The 22,372-nt window shown below is 38.2% G+C and overlaps 1 protein-coding gene and 1 long non-coding RNA gene across 3 annotated transcripts in view; one reads left to right on the forward strand and one right to left on the reverse strand.

Moving 5' to 3' along the window:
* Positions 1-26: 26 nt before the first annotated feature.
* On the forward strand, positions 27-12,421 carry LOC132323881 (uncharacterized). Its single transcript, XR_009485445.1, has 3 exons — positions 27-137; positions 9,922-10,036; positions 12,126-12,421. It is a non-coding gene; the product is annotated as an uncharacterized LOC132323881 (long non-coding RNA).
* Positions 4,457-22,372, reverse strand: part of CUL4A (cullin 4A) — a 32,250-nt gene continuing 14,334 nt past the window's right edge. For both annotated transcript variants that reach the window (XM_059839648.1, XM_059839650.1), the window contains 11 exons: positions 20,319-20,437; positions 17,669-17,861; positions 16,153-16,257; positions 14,335-14,445; positions 13,873-13,958; positions 12,808-12,915; positions 11,510-11,623; positions 10,485-10,590; positions 7,335-7,507; positions 6,335-6,487; positions 4,457-6,060 (listed from right to left, as the gene is read on the reverse strand). In XM_059839648.1, coding sequence (XP_059695631.1) covers positions 5,965-6,060; positions 6,335-6,487; positions 7,335-7,507; positions 10,485-10,590; positions 11,510-11,623; positions 12,808-12,915; positions 13,873-13,958; positions 14,335-14,445; positions 16,153-16,257; positions 17,669-17,861; positions 20,319-20,437 — 1,364 coding nt within the window. In that variant the 3' untranslated portion in view covers positions 4,457-5,964. The remainder of the gene's footprint in view (positions 6,061-6,334; positions 6,488-7,334; positions 7,508-10,484; positions 10,591-11,509; positions 11,624-12,807; positions 12,916-13,872; positions 13,959-14,334; positions 14,446-16,152; positions 16,258-17,668; positions 17,862-20,318; positions 20,438-22,372) is intronic.

A 22,372-nucleotide genomic window follows, 5' to 3' on the forward strand; every position in this document is an offset into this window, starting at 1 on the left:
GTGGGGGGGGGGGGGGGGGGGGGAATCTCGCGAGAGCGGGGCCGCTCTGAGGGGAGCTGGTTCAGGTGCCGGTGGTGCCGCCGGGCGGTGTGCTGCGCCAGAATGGGCTCCTGCCACTAAGTCTAAGGCAGTCTAAGGTCAGTATAGTCGTCTCGCACAGAATTACTTCAGTCCCAGCTGTATAAAAACATTGGAACATTGGAAGTTGATGGTCTTTTGCCTCTGAAGTGTTCTGTCTATATATACCCAGGTATACATATGAGTCACGTGTGTTCTAAGACAAAACAGGGACTGCTAATGACGTGTGTTTGCATGGATAAAAATTGCAATTTCACACAGCTTCAGATGTCTAATGGTTGTTAAGGAATCTTTTTTTTTTTTTTTTTTTTTGAGATAACCAGAAAAGAAGGTGAAGTTAGCTTGTAAACATTCTGAGATGTAATGGAGATGGACAGCCCAGGTTATTTGATCACTTTGCAATCCAATGCTCTCTTTTATCCACACTGCTCGGGGTATGCTTACTTCATCTGAAACCTCAGAAGCTGTATCTTGCTCCTGCAGTCCTGTTTCTAGTACGATTGGAATGTGTGCTAGTAGCAGTGTGCCTCTTGCTTTCTCACAATGACTGCTGTGGACTCCCTCTCCTCACTACAGGCGGCTCCAGATTCATCATCTCTGAGGCAGAATGATTTCTGCTCCCAAGCTGCCTTCATACTTTTTTGCTTTGAACCCATTTGAAATGCAATTTAGTTACTCCCAGCTTCTAAAGTCCAGTTCAGCTGCTGTGAACTTGACCTTTCCTTGCTGTTTGTCTCAGTTCACTCACAGTTCCTGTTTCCCCAAAACATCCTGGACAAGTGTAGTTGCTCCTTAGGTTGGCATGGGGATCTACCTTTCTTTTTCAATGCTATTGCTGTAAATACGTATTTCTTTTTTAATGCTGCATTTTTACCTGTCATTTTTAGACACAGTAATGTATTATTTTAGTTAAGTTTGTTTTTCCCTGCAACACGTCTAGCAATCTTTATTCTTTCCATGCATTGCCAAAAGCAGAAGTTAGTTTGAAAAAGGACATAATAAGCAGCTCTGGTCAAGTGTTTGAATGACTCATCTGCAGAGGGGTTGAGGGTAATGGAGGTGGGATATGGGTTGTTCTCGTTTTGGATCATTGTTTTTGGAACCTGCACTGGGAGTGGAGGAAGGTCTGTGGAACACAAAGTCTGCCACAAGATAAATGGGGAGGGAGGCCCAAGGTCAGGTTTAAACTTGGTGTGCAGTATTCTGCCTCCCTGCTGGAAAATCAGTAGGCATCTGTAAAGGGGGTGGGGGGAAAAAGTTGCATAAAGCAACAATACTGTGGGTAAATTTGGTAAATAAAGAACATAAGGTTATCAGCAGAGAATGATGTTGACCTTCCATGATGTGGATCATTAGCTCACTGGGCCTTTATTAATGGTGCAGAGACAGCACCATATCAATTTCCACCTCCTTTCAGTACAAGTACTACCAGGTGTTTGTTAGACAAATGCATCAAGTCTTGCACAACCGTGCTGGCCATCAGCCCCGCTGCTTGGTAATTTGTTGGCTGACATCAATCAAACATGATAGCAGGGGAAGACATAAACAAACAAAGTTAAAGCTTCTGTAAAAGCTGCTATATACACAGCCTGGAGGTCCAGATTCGGGCTGTCACTGAGGGAAAGGAAACATGGTCCATATCCAGCCACTACACATTTCATCTGACAGAGCTGCTGACCATCCAGCATGCTCACAGGCCCAGATAGGAACCACGATGCACTCCCTGGCCTTCCCTCAGAGCTGTGGAGGCAGATTGGGCTGCTCATGGGAAACACCCAGGAGAGTTAGGAGTCATTACTACAGTAAAAACTGTCTTGTGAGGTCAAGGCAGAGTACAAGCAAGGGAGACAGAGTACAGGCTAGGAGATTTTACAAGGAAAGAACTTCCACAAAACATGACTATTTTCCCGTAGCCTTTTGCTGAGTATTACCTGACTTCACACAGTTACTTCCTTTCAGAAGAGACTTGCTAGGAATGGCTAACCAAGTTCATGGTACAGAGTCCACTCTCCTGAACATCTCTGCCAAAGGTAATAAACCTACAAACAGAATGGGACCATTTAGGTTGGAAAAGACCTCAAACGTCACTGAGTTCAACTGGCAACCCCGCACTGCCCAGCCTACCACTAAACTATGTCCCTAAGCACCACATCTACGGGCCTTTTAAACACCTGCAGGGATAGTGGCTTCATCACTTCCTCAGACCACCTGATCCAGTGACTGATAATCCTTTCAGTAAAGAAAGTTTTCCTAATATCCAGTGTAAACATCCCCTGGCACAGCTTGAGGTCTTTTCCTCTCATTCCTTGTTACCTGGGAAAAGAGAGGAATCCCCCCCACCTGGCTACAGCCTCCTTTAAGGCAGTTGAAGAGAGCAATAAGGCTCCCTTCCTGGAGCCTTCTTTTTTCCAGCCCTAACAACTCCAGCCCCCTGAGCTGCTCCTCATAGGAGTTGTGTTCCAGACCCTTCCCCAGCTCCACTGCCCTTCTCTGGATATGCTCCAGCCCCTCAGTGTCTTTCTTGTAGTGAGTGGCCCAGAACCAAACACAGAATTTGAGGTGTGGCCTCATTGGTGCTGAGTACAGGGGGACAATCCCTGCCCTGCTCCTGCTGTCCACACTATTGCTGATACAAGCCAGGGTGCCATTGGCCTTCTCGTGCACCTGGGCACTGCTGGCTCATGTTCAGCCACTGCCAACCAGCACCCCCAGGTCCTTTTCCACTGGGCAGCTTCCCAGGCACTCAGCCCCCCTGCCTGGAGCAGTGCATAGGTAGATCAGCATAACAAATGGAGACATTGAAGTTACCTAAAAGTGTGTAATTTTTTTTTTTTTCAAAGATATATAGCACAAAGAAAGGATGAAAAAAGCTGCAGCAGATCAAGAGAGTTAAACGCTAAGCCCAGGTTCAGATAAAGGAATCCAGGGAAAGCTAAAATACAGAACTAAGAATAAAAGACCCAAGGAGAGGGCAGAAAGGAGGCTTTTGGCTGGAGAGCTAAGGAGAGCCGGAACTGCCAGGCTTGGGAAGCGCTTTTAAGTCAGCTCCCAATCTACATTCTCATAGTCACTTTCCCTCTGGAAACGTTGGGCCAGGTAACAGCATGTCACATTTAGGAAAGTTGCTTTTTAAATGCTTATAATATATGTTTGGATAAGTTAGAGCCCTCAGCTGTATCCAGGCTCCTGCTGTTATTTTTGTGATTCCATAGAAGCTGCTATAGAATTTGTTCTAAGGACACTGAATTGCCAAGATCCAGGTTTCCCTGACATACCTGAACATTGACACTCTATACAGGACATCTGTTACTTAGCTACTGCCCAACTTCTTCAACACTGGGTGATCTTCCAGGAAAAAATGTTCAACAACCTCAGCCCTCTGGGTACAGGTACACTCAGGCAATGTGACTGCAAAGAACCGACTGATTGAGGCAGACTGCTCAGCCAAATTCCATCACCAGCTACTGAAAAGCAATCAAATGCAGCTGTTTCACTATGGAGAAGTGAATCCCATGCTGATTCATAAAATAACTGCTTACCTGTTTGGTTTAGCACACAAAATGTCCCTGTTAGAAAAATTTGAGGAAATCAAATTAAAAATGAGGACCTGAGAAAAAGAGTCACAATTACCTGGCCTGGCAGTCTCTCCCAAAGCTTTTGAACCTCTGAAGCCACTTGCAGACCAGTCTGGCAAAGTCTTCAGGGATTATGACATTCTCTGTGGGTTCAGGGGGGGAAGGGGATGGGTAGAGATGAGCAGCTAGATGAGGGACAAAACCCCCACTCCCACAAGCAGAAAGGCAGAACCAAGGAGAACCCCTCTGAGTACTGCTGCTTGAGGTTATTTTCAGGGGATGATACAGTTGGGTACCAAGGGCATACAGCACAGAAAACAGCCTTCATAACTTCCACTGCTGCGGAACAATTAATTTTTAATTGCTAGACCAAAATAACGTGGCCGAAGAGCCCTTAGTCTGTGGCAATTAAGAAAAACTGCACATCTCAGCAGTTTTAATTAACATTGCTTCTTGAGGCAAAACCATTTCCGTCATCTTCAGGATAACACCACTCCTTTAAGCTATTGTTTAAAACTACTGAACCAGAACATCTGAGTTCAGAAGGGGCAGGCAGGACATTCTCACTGCTTCCTAACAGTTACTGCACACTACTGCCAGCTTTCAGTGTGGTTAAAGCCTCTCTGGCCATTACCTTTCTGTGTGGCACATATTCCTTTTGGGTTTAGAAGTCCGGTAAGATGGACCTTTTGGTTTCCATATACATAAAAAGTGCACTACAGAGTGAATGGTATAACACTAGAAAACCAACCTCAAAAATAAACTGAAGTGCCACATTCTCACAAAGGCTAAGAAATTAATAATTAATATGCATCAGAGATTTTATTTGCATTAACTGAAGATTCAAATATTAAAATAAGTCTACATTAAATTATAATATTAAATATGCTTTAAATACAATAAACTAAACATGTTTAGTTTCCAAACACAAAGGGAACAAAAATAATTCAGAATGCAATACAATTAATAACACCAGAGGACAGAATAAGGACTTTTAATATGTAGTTCCACAAATTGTCACCTCATAGCCCTGTTTACTTTAAGAAGTGGCCTTTTAATTGATGCCTAAACCCCACATTACATAAACTTAGTAAGGTATCTCTCAAGAAAATATTGCTCAGGTAAATTCTCCTTTATGTAGTGATCAAAACTCCTTTGGTATCTCTTTTTCAGAATGAAACATACCAGTAGACAAATCAGGAAAATAAACAGTCTTGCAAAGTATTACCAGAAAAGTGTCTTCCTTATAGTTACAGTTATCTAACAGATCTACAGTGTCTTTCACTCTTTAATTCAAATCAACTTACATATGTACAATATGTAACAAAGTACTCACAAAGTCCTTAGTCTTTCAAGACAAAAAGCTATGCTATGCTTTCCCAATGTTGAGACCATAAAAGTATTTTTTTAAAAAAAGGTTTTGTTTTCTTAAAGTGGAGCACGCTGTACAGTAGGTTCCCTGGATGTTATTTTCAAGGCAGAGCTAAATGTTACGGCAATTACAGAAACAGTGAAATACACCTGCTGCCCTAAAATGAGGTAGGGCCTTGTTGACTCAGATCTAATCTTTGCCAGCAGAAGTAGTAATAATAGAACAATCCATATTTTAGCTAAATAATCCAACAGCTCAGTACACACATGAATGCAGTTGTCCTCTTGGCACTTCAAGAATCTCACTTCAAAACCTGATTTATCCAAACCAGACTGAAGTTTGTAATAACTTGAAAGAAAATCAACTGAAAATAAGCTTAAGGGTTTTCATGGTGCAAAACTTCAGTGTATTTCAACAACACTGCTTGTACATATATGTTCATCAGTGAAGGGTTTTTAAAAAGTTACCCAAGTTGTAACTGTAGCTAAAGAATGCAGCATTTAGGGACTTTGTGGATGCAGTTAGGAACACCTAAATGAAGAAACCAGACTTGCATCCATGACAGAAGTATTTCTCACACAGGTGATTTTACCTTTCCATCCAACTTCAATGACATTGTTAAACAAAACTGTAAAACTAAATTTTGAAGAACCCAAGAGAACAAAAGTTTAACTAAAGGGAAAAAAAAAAAAAAGAAAACAAAACAGGGCATTTAAAATTAGTAAGAAGTCTTGACAAAGGTGATCAGTTAACATGTCATTTTGCTTCTCTTCCACAGCAGTGCATGCAGCTGCTTGAATAATATACATCAACCTGAAATCTGCTAAAAGGAAGTCTGGAACAGCATATGTATTTGGTGTCCTAAAGATATATGTGGATGATTTTGGTTTTTGTTTTTTAGGGTTTTTTATTTTTTTAAATAAAACTATTTCTTCTTCTTTATGCAACGTAGTGGTACTGATTGGGGTTGTCTTTGTCTCTCTCCATATAGTCTCTGTCAATGAGAGATTCAATTCTCTTTTTCAAGTCTCCAGGCTACAAGAAAAGATTAGATTAGCATAACAGTTAGTAATACAAAGGCAAACATCTTTAAAAAAAATACTGCTAAAAGCTACACAGAAATGCACCTTAGCATATAACTGATGTAGTATGATACTCTGACTTATTTCTGTTCATGCAATACCTTCATCTTTGGTTTAATTCTATGATATTTCACATTTCTTGCTCTTATAGACAAGCTGAATAGAAACATTTATTATATATATTTAGATAAATCTAGGATCGTTTGACAAACAAAAATATGAGTTACCTTTACAGGAAATTTCAGCTGATTATACAATTCAGAAACAAGAAGATTATGACCAAGAGTCTTCCTCATCTTCATTATTCGTACAATAGCAGCATCAATCTGATATTGCCTGTCCTGAAATACTCTTTCAGTTGTGCTGACCTGTTCCTCAACCTAAAGAACAATACAACACCACAAATCATATCACCCTCTGTTGCTACTTTTTATTAATTCTATCTCTATAGTTAACCTTCACAATAAAATGAAGCTCATGCATTCTTATTTATCTTTGAGACAGATGCATGCATTACTGCATTCTAAGAGCTAAGTGATTTCTGAAGTGTACTGCTAAAGCAAGTAAAAGAAAATTCAGGGTAATGTAAAGGAAAAAATGTGTCTTATCTTACATTATTTGATAAATAAAAGTAAATCTTAGAAACTCCCTTTAGATTTTTGAGAAAACACAACACTTTCACGGCCCAAATACAGCAGCATTTTGTATCAAACTCGAGTTTGACTTTCAGGGAACTTAATATGCAAAGGCAAAAAAGAAACAAGTCACTGTTAATTAGAGTATGTCACCTTGTGTCAAGAATGGGAATTCAGATACAACAAAAAAGGTTTGTTTTCACTGCAGAATCAGGGACAACCCTGACTTTTATAGCTTTCCTACCTGCTAAGTAAGTGACATGGTGACATTTGATAATTGAATTCAGTATAGTACCAACACTTCAGCAATACCACAGAAACTTCTAAGATGGACTGAAACATCTACAAGATCCTTTTAGTTTAATATATAGCCATTTAAATTTGCAAGCACAGGAAGCAACCTAAGTTGTTTTCAATTTCAGTGATTTTAAAGTCTTTATTGCCTGAGTCATCTTGTCTACTCTAAAAATTAATTATATTTGAATTTAAATATTTATTTCTTTATATGCAAAAAAACCAAGATATTATGTCTTTCCATATGGGCTATGTAGATAAACAATACATAAACTGAATGAATGCAAAAAGTACGTACTGTTTCTTTCATTTGAATCTGGTTGATCTTTATTCTAAACAATTTATGCTTGAAATCACCATTAAAGATGAATTTATCTCCATCTTCTACATCCTTGCCCTTTGGATTTTTAATCAATACTCTTGCTTTTCCACAAGCTAAGGATTGCAAGGTTCTTCTTAATTCACTGTCCTCTGTGAAGGAGTTCAAATATGGGAGAAAGCAAAACAAAACATTAACATCAAGAGTTTTATGGGATTAATCTAGAAATAAATTGAAAAGCCAGTGGTTTTATACTAATACTTTCTCTAACTAAGTTCCAATTAAGAAGTAGCTCACAGCCTTCAAACTTGGTCTCATCTTCCACAGGTTAAATGCTGAGAGCATGCACAGGATTATATACATCAAAAGACATATTTAGGCTCATCTCAGTGAGTTTTCCTTCCAAAATAGTTTCAGAAAAGATTCACATTAACAGAAACTTAGTAGTAACAGGACTTTGGAAAATAAATCTCAGTGTATGATAAGAAACTCAAAGCCACCTATTTCAAGATTTGATCAGTGTTTTGATCACACAGCAAAAAATACATAATAGAATAAAAATACAGAAGTCTAAATTGACAGGACGAAGTTTTGTGGGAGGGTAGAGCTGACAGCTATTACAGTCAAACTTCCCCCAAAATGGGAAAGTAGTAGACAGAAGTGTGTGAAGAAAATTTTATCTAGTAATATTTAAGGCTAAAAGCATTTAGACAAGATAAAATAAAGTCTTAAACATTCTAATTATGTTGCAAAGTCTTGTATCAAAATTTTGCATTGAAACAGCCTCTGCAGTCTCTAGAATACTTTATTCACAGTATAAAATTATGACTGAATCTGCTGGATCTCCTGAACAGAGTTTTAGCCTAAAAACTGAAAGAAAGGTTTTGCAATCTAGTGCTGAAGTACAGCTGAGTAAAAGATTAACACTATTGCTATTTTTAAAATACTTGAGCTTTTACACAGAGCAACCTTTTCCTTGTTTTAAACTTCCAACTGTTATATGATTTCTTTAAAAAACCCTTTAAACAATGTGGGCTAAACTGGCATTTATGACATTTGGCACATTTTGTGTGTTTCAGCCTCAGTAAATGCAGATTGTTGAGCTGTGTTTTTGCCCGAACACAAGGCTGCTGTTAAAACACTCTGGAGCTTTGCAAGTGAAGTCACAGGTTACATATGCCAAAGGGAAGGAATTTACAATTACCTATCAATCTCTGAAACAGAAGTAAAAACTACAGCTCCTATAGGCTCTCTTGATAGGCAAGTAAAAACACAGAATATATTTGGATTTAACACATCTTGAAGAAGCACAATCAGAGAGAAGGTGACCATTCTTTCTCTGAGTAACAGTTTATGCATTTTCTCACTGTCCTAATGTACCAGGGACAATCTCATTAAAGAGGCTGATGATGGTTCCAACCATGGCCAGTTAATCTCTACAAGAAAAATGGAAAGGAACTTGTAAATTTACAAGACCATGTATTGACGTGACAAGGGGGGAACAGCTTCAAACTGAAACAGAATAGATTAGGTATTAGAAAGAAATTCTTTATCATCAGAGTGGCAAGGCACTAGACAACCAGGTTGTCTGAATGCTCCTTCCCTGGAAGTGTTCAAGACTAGGCTGGATAGAGCTCTGAGTAACCTGGCTTAATGGAAGGTGTCCCTGCTCAGAGCAGAGGGTTAGAACTAGATTATCTTTAAGATTCCTTCCAATCCAAGCTATTCTGTGATTCTATGCTATTCATCCTGACCTCACAGGAACCCTGTGGACCATGAGCTGTCCTTACCACCTAAATTTCTATACTACTCCAAAGGGGAGAGAAATACAGACATGGTGCTCAGTGCAATGACACAGAGGTAGCTCCCAGCTATCAATTCCAGCCACCTTCCTTAAAAACAGTCTATTGAATTCCTTATTTTGTGCTATAATGGAATGGATTTCCATGCAGCAGATTTTATCTGTTGCTGTCAGGCAGCCAGAATACCAGCTCCAAGGGACAGCAGTCCAAGATGAGAAAGCAGGACCTGGATCAGGCTTGCATGAACATATGTTTGTTCTGTAAACATTGTACTCCAACCTAATGAGCCTCTCCAGACTATCCTGATGATTATTATCACTGGCATGGATTTTCTTCAGCTTCCTTACCATTAAGGGAGAAGATGACTAAGTAACTTGAAGCACTGACACTGAGACAATGGAGCACCCAGGCTGTACTTCCTTCTGCAATGCATCATTCTGAACTGCAAAGATTCTTGGTATCCCCATTTTACAGTCTTTCAGTAAATATATTGCAACATTTTAGTACTTGTAAGGGCTCAAATACTCTTTCAGATACTGCTGTATTAGGTTGATCTTAAGTTTCAACATGTGAAGGACTACTGGATATAAGCTGCTGATTGATGCAAAAATTGCAGAGTAATGATGAGTGTTTTAACTATTTCAAGAGTGTGTAAGAATCTGGGGAAAGAAAACCCACCCAGGAACATAAAAACATAAGACAGATACTGCAGATGGTTAAAGAGAAAAAAACTGTACTCTTCCTCAGCTTTCTTTGTCCTTCAGGTTCAAGTGCAGAGGCAGACAGCGACAGAGTAAACACCCAGCACACAGTGCTGCTCTGAACAAATCAGACCTGCTGTGAAGGGGCACCCCAGCGATAGGAATGGGCAACAGGCAGGTGAGCTCTCAGGACAGTTCAACTGAAAATACTCTCTTAAATCACCCCCAACTGAGAGCATTCTACAGAAGATTATTTTCAAAATATAGTATGTGAAACTGAACGGGAGCAAAAATAATCTGTACACACAACAGTCTTTATCACCACTTACATTTCAAGAATTGCAGTGATACATTTTGTAAATATAATATGTTGTCAGTAGTACCACATGCCACACAGCTCTTATTAATAATTTTGTGAAGGGTCAATTTTACACACCAAGAAAATACACTAAGAAACACACACAGTGTGTTCTCCTCATCTCTTCTGGTGTGTGTATGCTTTTGGCACAAAGTTTGTCCTAATAATCGGGAAAAATTTCTATAAAATTAGATATTATTCACATACCAAATCATAATTGCCAATCACTTGATGAATAAATTTAAAAATCAGAAAGTATTTTTCCTACCTACACCAGTAGCCATTTTAATTTCTTCAAAACTGAATTCATCTCCTTCATTAAACATAAGTAATACTAATGTCTGAAAGAGCGATACTTGAAACTCCTTCTTCCCCTAAAAGAGAAACAACAAATAATAGTAATATTCAGAGAATTTTCTATTGTACCCCCTACATTTGACAGTTACAGAAAGCATACATTAATTTTTCTATTTCTAGAAGAATGGATATGCATTTTAGAATGCCTGGCACACAGAAGAATCTCCCTAAATGTAGTATTGAGGAAACAGGATATTTATAAAATCTCTTTTTTTTTTTGCTCCTCTAACAGTAACAATACAATACATAGCAGAAGCTCGTTAGGGTGGCCTGGTGTTTAGTGAAGTGAATCCTTCACTTCATTTTAATTACAATATATGATATTTTGGTGTTGCTGCCATCAAGAGTGAATTTGTCCGTAATTAACTCATGTTCACAATGAGTTAGTAAAAGAATTCAAGGAATTCGAGAATTTTTGTCTTTGCTGTGGCTTAGTGAAGCTACACTATTACAAGGCAAGATACTGCATGAGACAAAACAAAACCACATGAACAAACAGTGCAGCTATTTAACATTAAACATTCAACAAGCACTTAAATTTTAACCACAGCCATCACATGACTAACACCCTTCAGTCTCTTTATGTCAAGCATACCAAAAGCATCACCAGGATTTCTACAATCAAAACAATTCCAAATTACAGACAGAAAAATGCTGTGTTTTTTTTTTATTTCTTGCTTTATTACAATTTAATTTATTTGAATGAGCAACAATTTCTATCAAATTAATATTACCAAAAGGTATCATACTGTTGTCTTGTTAGTTTTCAGTTTAATAATAAAAAGCCTACTTTCTGTACAAAATAACAGTACTGAATTGTGATTGTTCCTCCACAGAAATGCTACTACCTTTATAAAAAATGCAACACATGATTAGATTCCAAATAATTGACTTAAATTTTGCCTAACAGGCAAAGCATTATGCAAGCAAACTTACTTCTTTAAATTCTGCCTTTAGGACAGCATGTCCTAAAGTGGTCTGCCACTGAAGTTTTCGACCACTGTGTTTTCCCAGGTAAAAGGTTTTAAATACCTCTTGAAGCTTTATCATCTGTTAAGAAAAGAGAAGAAACACTAGCATTGTATCTTGCAGTGATACCAAATGATTTCACACATGTAATTTCTTTATTCTCCTCAACCTTATGTTTCATAATAGGTTCTTTTGTAGGAAAAACTTAATCCAAAGAGCAAAATTTTGCTCTCAAGTACACTGGTACTACTACGCATATAAGAAAGCCACAATTCAAAAATAACTACATTTTCCTGGGGTTTTTAATTTGCTTGTTTTGAGTAGCAGTAAAATAAACTCTCTGTAAAGGGTTTTAAACCTCAAAAGAGACACTGGTTTTGTCCCTGACTTTGAATCTGAACTAGAAGTCATGGGACAACAAGCATCCATCTCACACCTTTACACTGGCTAGTACCATCTGCTCTTAAGTTCTTCCTGTAGTTTGTGGATGGAATGAAACTCCAGTCCAATGCCACTCCTTTTACACCCTCTTACTTCCAACTAAGGGGGTTCTACCCCTCCATTTTTATGATGTGTTGCTCAGGTTGGACCCTTCAGAAGTAGTTTGCCACGGAGGAAAAGACACCTCAGGAACAAGTGTACAAAAGCTTCCTTATCTTCCAAACTGAGTGGGAACCCCATTACCACCTCTGGCCTCTGCAGTGCCTCCTTCACCTCTGATCAAACAAGGTATTGTAGCAAACAGGGACTCCAAATACACATTTCAACCTAAACTGCTACTGAAAGGAGCTTTGCAACAATCTATCAACTTGGAAACAATCATTTTTCAAGCAAATACTTTTTAAATGTAGGGGCTGGTTTTGTATGATACATTGCAGGGAACAGACAAAGGATCTTTGAAAAAAGGAACTTGCAAAAACATAACTATTGACTAGTTCAAAGTGCCTAACCAATGTAGTTAAAGATTGACTAAATTAAGGTGAGCTGACCCACTGCAAACTTTTAAGTAGCTGACTGCAATGCTAAGTAAGGCAATGATATTATTATTATACAGGTAAAAAAAACCCCACACTGAGTAAAATAGTCATCTGAAAAAAGAGGACTTTATCCACTACATTCTTTTTTTTGCAATTCTGGAGTCCTTAAAATTACATAAGCCCCTTAGATATCTAGCAGAAAAAACTTTAAATGAAGGTCATTAATGCACTCTGTGATGATGATTTCATTTGGTAAAGTGTATTTAGAAGAAGAATTTAAACACGAACCTCTGAATTTAAGTGGACTTCCATAGGTGTATAAGTTGGCCAATATCCCATAGTTAATATATTTACTGTCAGGTCTATATTTCCTGGGTCACTTTGGTTCTGCATATACTAAAACACAAGAGACAAAAATTATTCAAATATACTATCTACATACTAAATTAGAAGTCAGAAATTTAGGATTAGTATAACAACAATTCTTACAGGCCACAACCTTGGTTAGACACGCTCTACCAGGATTTTGAGTAACTATCTAATGACCACTTCCCCAACTTCAAAACACAGCAAGCAGCTGGGAATACAAAGAAAAGATCAACATGCCTTGAAATATTCTAGACCTCTGTCTATACAGGATGCTAAGGTCAAACAAGCTTTGATCACATGCAGATAAAGCCAAAGAAAAGAAGCCACGGCAAGGACTGTAAAGTCAAAAGGATCCCCTTGGACTTCTACATCTGTTAGACAAAACTTTTTTTATATAATTGGAGTAGAGCATCAGTCAAGCCAGACTGAAAAATCTGGGCCAGAAGAGTCACTACAGTATTTTATTACAGGTGATGTCCTGGGTCAGGTCTCTAACCCAGTATCCTGACTTCAGTAAGGCCCCAAAACAAGTACCCAGAGAGAAATGCAACAACAGGGTGAGCATGTACAGTATTTCCTGAAAGCATTCATCGGTCACTAACAAGCTGGAAACTCTGGGGCTGAGATATTCATAGTTTCTGTGCACTAAGCAACCTTCAGGGAGTTTCTCTGGTGTGGGTCATTCACAAAAAATTGATCAGAGCAGTACCAGTTTACCAGAATGAAGAGATACAGACTTCCAAGGATGTCAACTAAATTACTATGTGGTATTTAGACTTACTTTAAAATGAATAAAATAAAATCATAAAATTATTGTATACAATAAATAAATTATGTTGTAGAAACAGAACAGTAAGTAGACACTATTACTAGGACCTGCTCAAAAGCTATTCTGTTTAATTTTAGCTTAATCCAAGGGATAGCACCATTAAATGCCTCCTCATGACTGTGAAAAACTTAGCATACAAACAAAAGTTAATGTACCTGCTTGAACTGTACCATGACATCTTTGGACAGTTCCATGTCCTTGAACATGCCCTCCAGTTTGCTGGTAAAAGCAGCACCACATTCTGTCACACACACAAAAAGAAAGCAAAGATCCCATAATTACAAAGAAGCACAGAACTAGTGATAAACACTTAATCTGAGACAGCTGAGCCACATTTACCAGGTTACAGAGCACCCACAAATAGGTACCTTTTCAGGATTTTGCTCCTCTGTAGGTATATTAAATACTCCAGTCTCATACCTAAGAAGTCAGCTGAGCATAATGAAAGGTCTGATATATATATATACACACACACTTACATCCTCCCTTAATATTTAAGAGCTGAACAGCTATTACTTAAAATTTGGCTTGTCACTTCTTAAAAGCATGAGAAAATAGGGATTCCAAATTTGCATGCCAAAAAGTAATACAAATTGAACACATCTGAAGACACCTACCGTGTTTAAGCTTTGACAACATGGACTTCTCAGCATCTACTGAAGCACTTTTTCCAACCAGCAGTCTTTTGGCTAAGTCTTTCTTATAAAATGCCTCAAACACATCTTTCCCTGTAAAGAAATTGAAACAAAAAAATAAAATTAAATTATACATTCTATCTGCATCACTGCCCTTTAGGTTTGTGACACAAGCCTTTCTCATGAAAAGCTGATTAGCAGAATATTCATTATGTAGCAGTGAAGAAAAAGATGTAAACATTTTGTTCTTTTTATATTTTAATAATTTTTAACATATTTTGCAAAATGTTTACTTATTTCATTTTATTCTGCCCCAGGAACTTGGGCTGCCTTCTATTTCCCACTGGATCAGCTACAAAACAAATGAAATTACTCTGGGGTCCAGAACAACATTTTCCCTCCACTGCTGATTTATTAAGGAAAAAAAAAGTGGGGGGGGAGGTTTTCTATATATTAAAGAATATATTATAAAAGCCTAAGTGAAAGAAAATGTAACAGAAGTCTTCTCACATTGTTTGCCAATAGTCTTTTGAAATGAAAGAGTCATATAGATACCCACAAACTTTCACACCTTAAACCCAAACTTCTCCCATATGACAGCGCAAGGCGTTTCCCTTTTAAGAGGAACAAACTTACTGTAACCCAAGGCACTACTTGGGCTGCCTACAGTAGCTCCTCATAATTCTTGTGAACACCTTCCACTTTGGGCTTCTTGTGACAGTCTTCTTCCTTCCCCATCCTGTCCTGATGGAGTTTCATGAACCAGCTGCATCAAGATATTATCAAAAAGGCCAATGCCCAGAAACTACTACTAATTATCATCTGCTCTTGAAAGAGCTCTTATGTACTAGACAGCTCAAAATACAATCTATGCTTTTAGCTCAGTACTACAAAAACTATGAAGAGAAAAAGAGTTGGTGAAAGTTTCAGATTAAGAAAAATTACTCTCTTAGGTTGACAAGCTGCCAATACAACTGTTTTTGTTCACCATCTCAATCTGACAAAAATGCTGCAATTATGATTCAATTATGCAAATGATACTACTTTATGACTTGACTGCTTTCCCATCATATTGTACTTGTCTGGGATTTCTATGAGGAGAGAACCCCATAGATCTCAGACAAACTAATACAGAATTAGATAATTCTTGCTTTTCCACCCCAGCCCAGGACACACATTCCACTTTCCTCAGAGCAGTGACAATTCACCTATATTGGATTAGACCACTGGTTTTTCTGATATCCAGTCTAGGAAAAAAAAAAAAAATCCTAACACATTCAAGGTTTTTGCTAAGAGGGGGGATTTGCTAATTCAGCAGGGAAATGCATTTCAAAGGCAGTGAAACTCAGCAGTAACACTTTTTCCTGTCATTTTGAGCCCTCCTCTGTGTTCCTTCTCAGCTATGATGAGAAAAGAGAAGTCAAGAAAAGTTGCTGGGTTTTCATGCTTAGTACCTACAACACACATGAGTGGACAGGAAAGTCTGCACTGTCATTAGAGGAGAAGTTGTGGTTACAGCCATGGTTAATTTATGTTAAAAAACTTCCAGGAGCACCTCTAACTCTCAGGTCTCCGCTCACAAGACTCTGGAAAGGTCTGTAACTTGCCAACCTCCACAGAACTATTTGTCCTCCCCCGTATATTTATTGTGCTCCTTCAAGAGGAAGGCAACCTGAATTAAAGACTGAGTTGAGCAGAAATTCATGCTGAAAAAGATCTCTTGCATTCAGAGGAAAGCAGCCCTGCTAGTAGCAAAGGGAATAGTTTTAATTGCATCTACAGTGAACTGCTATTGCTTACCATGAATGAATCTAAATATGATCATTATTTTGTCAAGGATTCTTTCCAGCTCTTCATCTGTTGCTTCTTTATTACCAGCTCTTAACTTGGAATCCACATATTTTGCTACAAACAAATAAAATTAGGTAACAGCTTAAAAACAGATCTAAAATAATCAACTTACACATCTCCTGCTTGAAATATTACTATGTGTTAAGTACTACTATATGTTAAAACATTGGATAAACACTACATTTTCTATTTTCCCTTTTCCCATCCCTGTGTTCAGTGGAATTATAGAGCCCTACTATATTACTGGAATATTACTGGAGCCCTACTATATATAATGGAAAACTACTGCAAAAAGAATAGTCCAAGGCAAAAAAATGAATACAGTATAATAATTAAAATTAATACATTAGAAATTCCTACATTTTGTGTCATACAAGCACGTTACTTGTTGAAAGACAATGTTTTGGGAGCGTACAATGTATATGAATGTATTTTATGAGAAACAGAAACAAACAACATGAAGAGGACTATATTTTTATAGATCTTTACCATGTCCCTCATACTCCTTGGTAGGAGCATATTAAAATTTTAACAGAAGCAATGCTTTCCAGTTAGTAGTTTCAGAGTGCCAGAAATAAGGTTAAGCCTTGAATTTAGCTAGGTATTTATTAAGCCATGTTAGTATCCTTATAAAACCTTCTGTGTAAGAAGAAAACCTTTGTGGGAGCTGGGTCACCACGATCCACAAATGACAACAGCCCATATAATGGCTTTAACCTGTATCACTATGTTGTGCAATCTGTCCTACATAAAACTGTTTTTAGAAGGAAGACACAAAATCAGCCAAATAAAGGCAAAACAAAGTACAGAGGAAAAACAAACAACCAAGGAGCAGGATCCTCTCCTGGTGTAAAATGTCACAGCTCCAGTTTTTCAGCAGGCAAAACTGTCAGGATAGGTTTTGCCCGATCAGGGATAAACTAAATAATATTTTTAAAGTATTTGTTATTATCTTTCCCCTTAATAAGCATAAGTTCTCCTATCAGGTAGTGGGTTTTTTCCCCTCTATTAAAACTCCTTGTATCTGAAGGCTTTAAAATTGTTATCCCAACTTCAGCCTTCAAGGCAGAGGGATGGGCTGTACTTACTCCTTTCTGAGAGATCCAGAACATCCACAGAACTTCTCAACTACCACAATTAAAGCCAGTTCCCCTTTACTTGCCACAGCTGCTTTCCCCCTGAGCAGTTTCTCCTGTGGCAGCCGCAGTGCTGCAGCGAGCAGTTGTTAGCACCAGGCCCCGTGCAAGCAGCAGCGTGCAGGGACAGGAGGTGACACATGCTCCAGCAGCCCCCCTGGCAGCACACCCAAGCTCTTGGGGCCGCCCCGGTCAACGTTTGCCTCGTGTCCCCAAACCAGTCTCCTAAAGCAGAATGCGACTGCACAACTATTGCACTAGCACACTCAGCAGCATTATCATGCTTTCTATAGATTTTGGAAATATTTTACAGAAAAATATTTGTGTACCTATCAATTCTGCAGGCTTATTTGGTCTCTTGTTGATAAATGTTTCAAAGGACTCCTTCATCAAGTTTATAAATTTTTCATTTTTCTGAAAGCACACTTCTATGATATGGTCCACTTTATCCTTAAAATCTAGTAGCTCTTGCACCATATCCTTGTCTTTTTCAGGATTAACCACTATTGTTGTCCCAAAGTTCTGTAAAACAAACACTTTTGATAGTAAAATACTTTAGAGTGCTACCTATCTCCCCCAACAGACACGTTTACCCTTATAAAAAGTATTAGAAAAATTAATTTATTTACAGAACTACTTATGACTTCAAGTTTTTTAAAAATGAGATGCATTGAAATTCAAAATAAAAACTAGACACACATTGATGGATTTCAAACATTAATGCTTGATTTAAAGATTATTTACATTTAAGACAAAAGTAAAAAAAATATACAGTAGACATGACTATGATGTGCAAGTTCACAGCGAGATACAGAACTATGATTCATGTAAAATAAATTAAATGGAAACTGCTTCAGAAATGTTAAGTATAAAGGAAAACCCTGCACTATTTTTATTAAACCCACTAGAGAGCTTAACTGATTAAACAGGTAGCAAAACTTTAACTGCTGCTCAGCCCTCAAAGATTTCTTTTTCATCAAGGGCTCTAAACCAAAATGATCCTAGCCGACTTGCAGGGAAGCAAAACTTTCCCATGTACAAGAAGCAGCCACAGACCTGACTTTCTCTTCCTGCTCCTACATTTATTATCTCAGAGACAGAATACCATTTGTCTAATGGATATCTAAAATATCCTGTAAAGGAGGATTTTCACCTAGGGGACAATTAACATTTGCTTAGTAACACTGATCATTGCCCTGGACTGAATATTCAGTTTTCCAAGGTGAGAAAGAGGACACAGCACAAGCAAAAGCAAACCAGTAATCAATGGGTATATTTTTGCCAACTGAAGTATGTTATCCAACAACAGTAAAAGAGATGGAGGAAGTCCCTCTCCAGCCTCAGAATTTCCACTGCATTATCTAATTAGCTACTGTCATCTTTCATGGAGATCTCACTCAAGTACCATTTCAGAGTAAAGCTGAACACAAGGCTCCCAAGGTCCTTAGAATCAAAATGTATCACAGAATCACAGAGCAGTGTGGGCTGGAAGAGACCTCTAATGGTCACCTAGTCCATCAGATCTTCCACTTGTCACAATTTCCCCTTCATTAACACAGCATTTGGGCATCTCACAGTCTCCACCAGATACATTCATAAATTGCAAGGCTTTCCCCCCATTCTGAAACAGCAAACCTAGATGCAGAAAGCCAAATGGCACCCCCAAATTCACAAAAGGGTGACTAAAACAGAACACAGACCCTTACCACAGTAAATTGGCTCACAAGATAAACATTAGAAATTCTTGAAGCCTCTCGTCACTGTCACACAATGTTTGGAAGGAGGAGATTTACTGACACTACAGAAAAGGTTTTCTAGGTTTTTGAGTAGGTACACAACCATTTTAAAGCTGTAAGAGGTCTGACTCTCTGAAACACGGGGTATGATAATCCCATTTAACAGCTGTTGTGAGAGGAGAGATTCCTTTCCTTATTTTCTACCCATCTTGAATGCCTACTTCTTTCCTTAGACCAGCAAGGACCTTGGACTTTTCTGTGAGTCTCCTTAGCTCACTAAACCTGGGATTAAGCTGACCTTGCCCAGGTATTGTGATAAAACAGGTAACAGGAGAGCCTATATAGTGGCAGGCAGCACTAAGATTAAGTGATGAGCGTGGTCTGGGAGAAAGAAGAAGAAAGATGATCCTCCTCAGCCACAGCACCACAATTCAGTTGGGCAACACCCTAAGGAATAAACTCCTCCTCAGCTCTGGGGGCAGAGGGTAGCCATGTTCCACTCCCATGAGCTGCAGCACTGATGGATCATGCTGAACTCCAGACACAGGTATGCAGAAAATGCACCTCTGGAATTAACTGATATTGTGTACTTAGTCCTGAAGGTTGATAAACACATGGGCAATTCAGGGGAGAGCCCTGACATCAGGAATTATCAACTCCAGGTAGAAAAATCTGTGACGCTTTCCTGCCTTCATCTTGCAAGAACACTAGACTGCAAGCTCTCTGGGGCAGCATACTATATGGATATTGTGCCTAACAAACCCAAAACACCTAAATAGGACTGATGGATTATTTTCAATAGGATCATTCTCTTCCCAACAGCTTTAAAACCCATCAGCATTGTTGTAGGCTGGTTCCAAGCAGCACTGCCTAAGCTGCAGAAGAATAACAGGTTTTGCAGGTATGTAAACACTTGAGTGTATTTGCAGCAAAACAACACATAGTACAGTCCAGAACAGTCTAAACACATATGCACGTGGTTCTATTTAAAGCAATGCAACCAAAAAAATCCTGTATAATGTTCAAACCTATAAGGAAAGCAATTTCCAAGTAGAAATTTAAAACCAAAGTAGGTGTTGCTGTTTCTTATCACGTGATTGTTACAGAGGCAGAAGCATTAACATCCCTCCCCATATTTACTTAAACAGAAGTTTGGTGGTACACCTATGTATTATTCTTGGCTTTGACAGAAGAAATTTGTAACAGCATAAATTTTTACATTAGTAAGAGATCTTTGAAATACCTTGATGTATTCACTCCAATGCTGCAAAAGGATCTGCTGCCCACCTTTTACCCGGCTAAACAGCTGGTATGTCTGGGTCAAATCTGATATTCTATTTTCATCGAGCAGGCTATCAAGTCCTAAAACAAATTAAATGAGAAAAAAAGGAAATTTGAATACAGTTACATAAATACAGTTAGAAATATATTAGAGAATATATTAGTATTTCAACTGAAATACTTTCCCAACAAGGTGATGATCGCGAGCCTTTTGCAGAATGGTTACGAAGAGAGCTTGACTTCAAGGGTATAGTTTAATCAAGAACCACTAAAGAAAACAGGAAGCTAAGTAAACTGCCCTAAAATTAAAGTAATGATAAATACTTCACAAGATTTTTCCTGTGGAGTATGGTGAGCCATGTTTTTAAATTAAGAATGTGCTGGGAACAATCTACACTCTTACCAATGGAATAACATAAGATTACAAATTCCTTTCAAGCAACTTTTGCTTTGTTGATTCACCCTACATGAGACTAAGCTTTGGGTTAACAAATGGAGACGTGAAGCCCAAAGAATGTAACAAGCAAGTAACTTCATACACATTTTTCCATTTGCAAGTATGACAAATGTAGTTCCAGTGTAATCAGAAGTACTTTGGTGTCAGTTACAGAGGCTTTAGTAATACCAGAGCATAGCATCAAAGATGTGACATTTTTTTAAAAAACAAAAAGCTTATTTTTACACAGGTTGACAATTCACACCATCAGTGTAGCTGACACTGTACAACTGTCCTACTTCACCAACTTATTTCATTAATACTAATTTTTAAATTATATTAAAAATTGATTTGCAAATCACTACCAAATTATTCCATATTCTACTATATTCTTCAGCTCAAAAATACTTTCAGTGTATATTGTAACTTACATACATGCTCAGAAAGGCAAGCAACGCTCAAGAATGATGCCAGGTAAACTTTTGTCTGCTGTTTTGAGATTTCCTAAACTTCTGAGATATCAGAAGAAAAGGCATACTTTAAATGTAAGACAACAGACTACACAGTCCTGAATACAGGGTTTTAGTGTTCTCTTTTCATTGAACATGGAATTAAGATCCTGGAAATCAAAGAATCATAGAAAGGCTTGGATTGGAAGATCATCTTGTTCCAATTCCCAGCTGTTGGCAGGGACACCTTCCACCAGACCAGGTTGCTCACATCTTCTTCCAACCTGGCCTTGAATGCTTCCAGGGATAGGGCATCCACAGCTTCTCCAGGCAACTTATTCCAGTGACTCACCACCCTCAGAGTAGAGAATTCCCTCCTAACATCTCATCTTAGATCTCTCATCTTTTAGTTAGAACCACTCCCCCTTGACCTATCACTATCTGCCCTCTCTTTTTTATAAGCCCTCTCTAAGTACTGGAAGGTCACTGTGAGGTCTCCCAGGAGCCTTCTCTTTTCCATGCTGAATAACCCCAGATCTCTTAATTAAGAAAATCCCATCCCATTACCTCCTATTCAGTTAAAGACACCAGAACATTCATCTGCTTTATTATAACCTCGATCACAAAATAAAGCCTTCCCTCTTTCTCTAACATGAGCTGTGTGACTGAAAAAAATATTTAGTCACACATTTGACGAACAAAAAGGACATGCAGCAAAGTCCTCTGATAAAAGGTTTCATAGAGCTTCCAGAAAGCACTGCCATAGCCTTGGGAAAAATCTATTTACTCTCAAAACACCCCCCCCACCACTAGATCTGACCCCAAATAACTAGTCAACAGCAGCTATACTAGTGTAATGAAAAAAAGGTTTCTTATACAGACCCTGCATTTTTAAGGTTTTTTCTCTTGTATCAAACTGACTAATTCACATTCCTTGACTGAATGAAGAAAGCCTACAAAAGACAGCATCTTTTTCTACTTCAACAGAATACTAAGATGTCATAAGCAAATTAAAATGTGTCCTAGATCAAACAAATACAGAAAACTAAGCAAGTCAAGTGATGATAGAAGCTTTTTAAACTATTTTTTCCAGTAGAGATATAGAATGCAAAACCTGATCCAACAATACTG

Source organism: Haemorhous mexicanus, chromosome 2, assembly GCF_027477595.1.
Source record: "Haemorhous mexicanus isolate bHaeMex1 chromosome 2, bHaeMex1.pri, whole genome shotgun sequence".
NCBI classification, from domain to species: Eukaryota; Metazoa; Chordata; class Aves; order Passeriformes; family Fringillidae; genus Haemorhous; species Haemorhous mexicanus.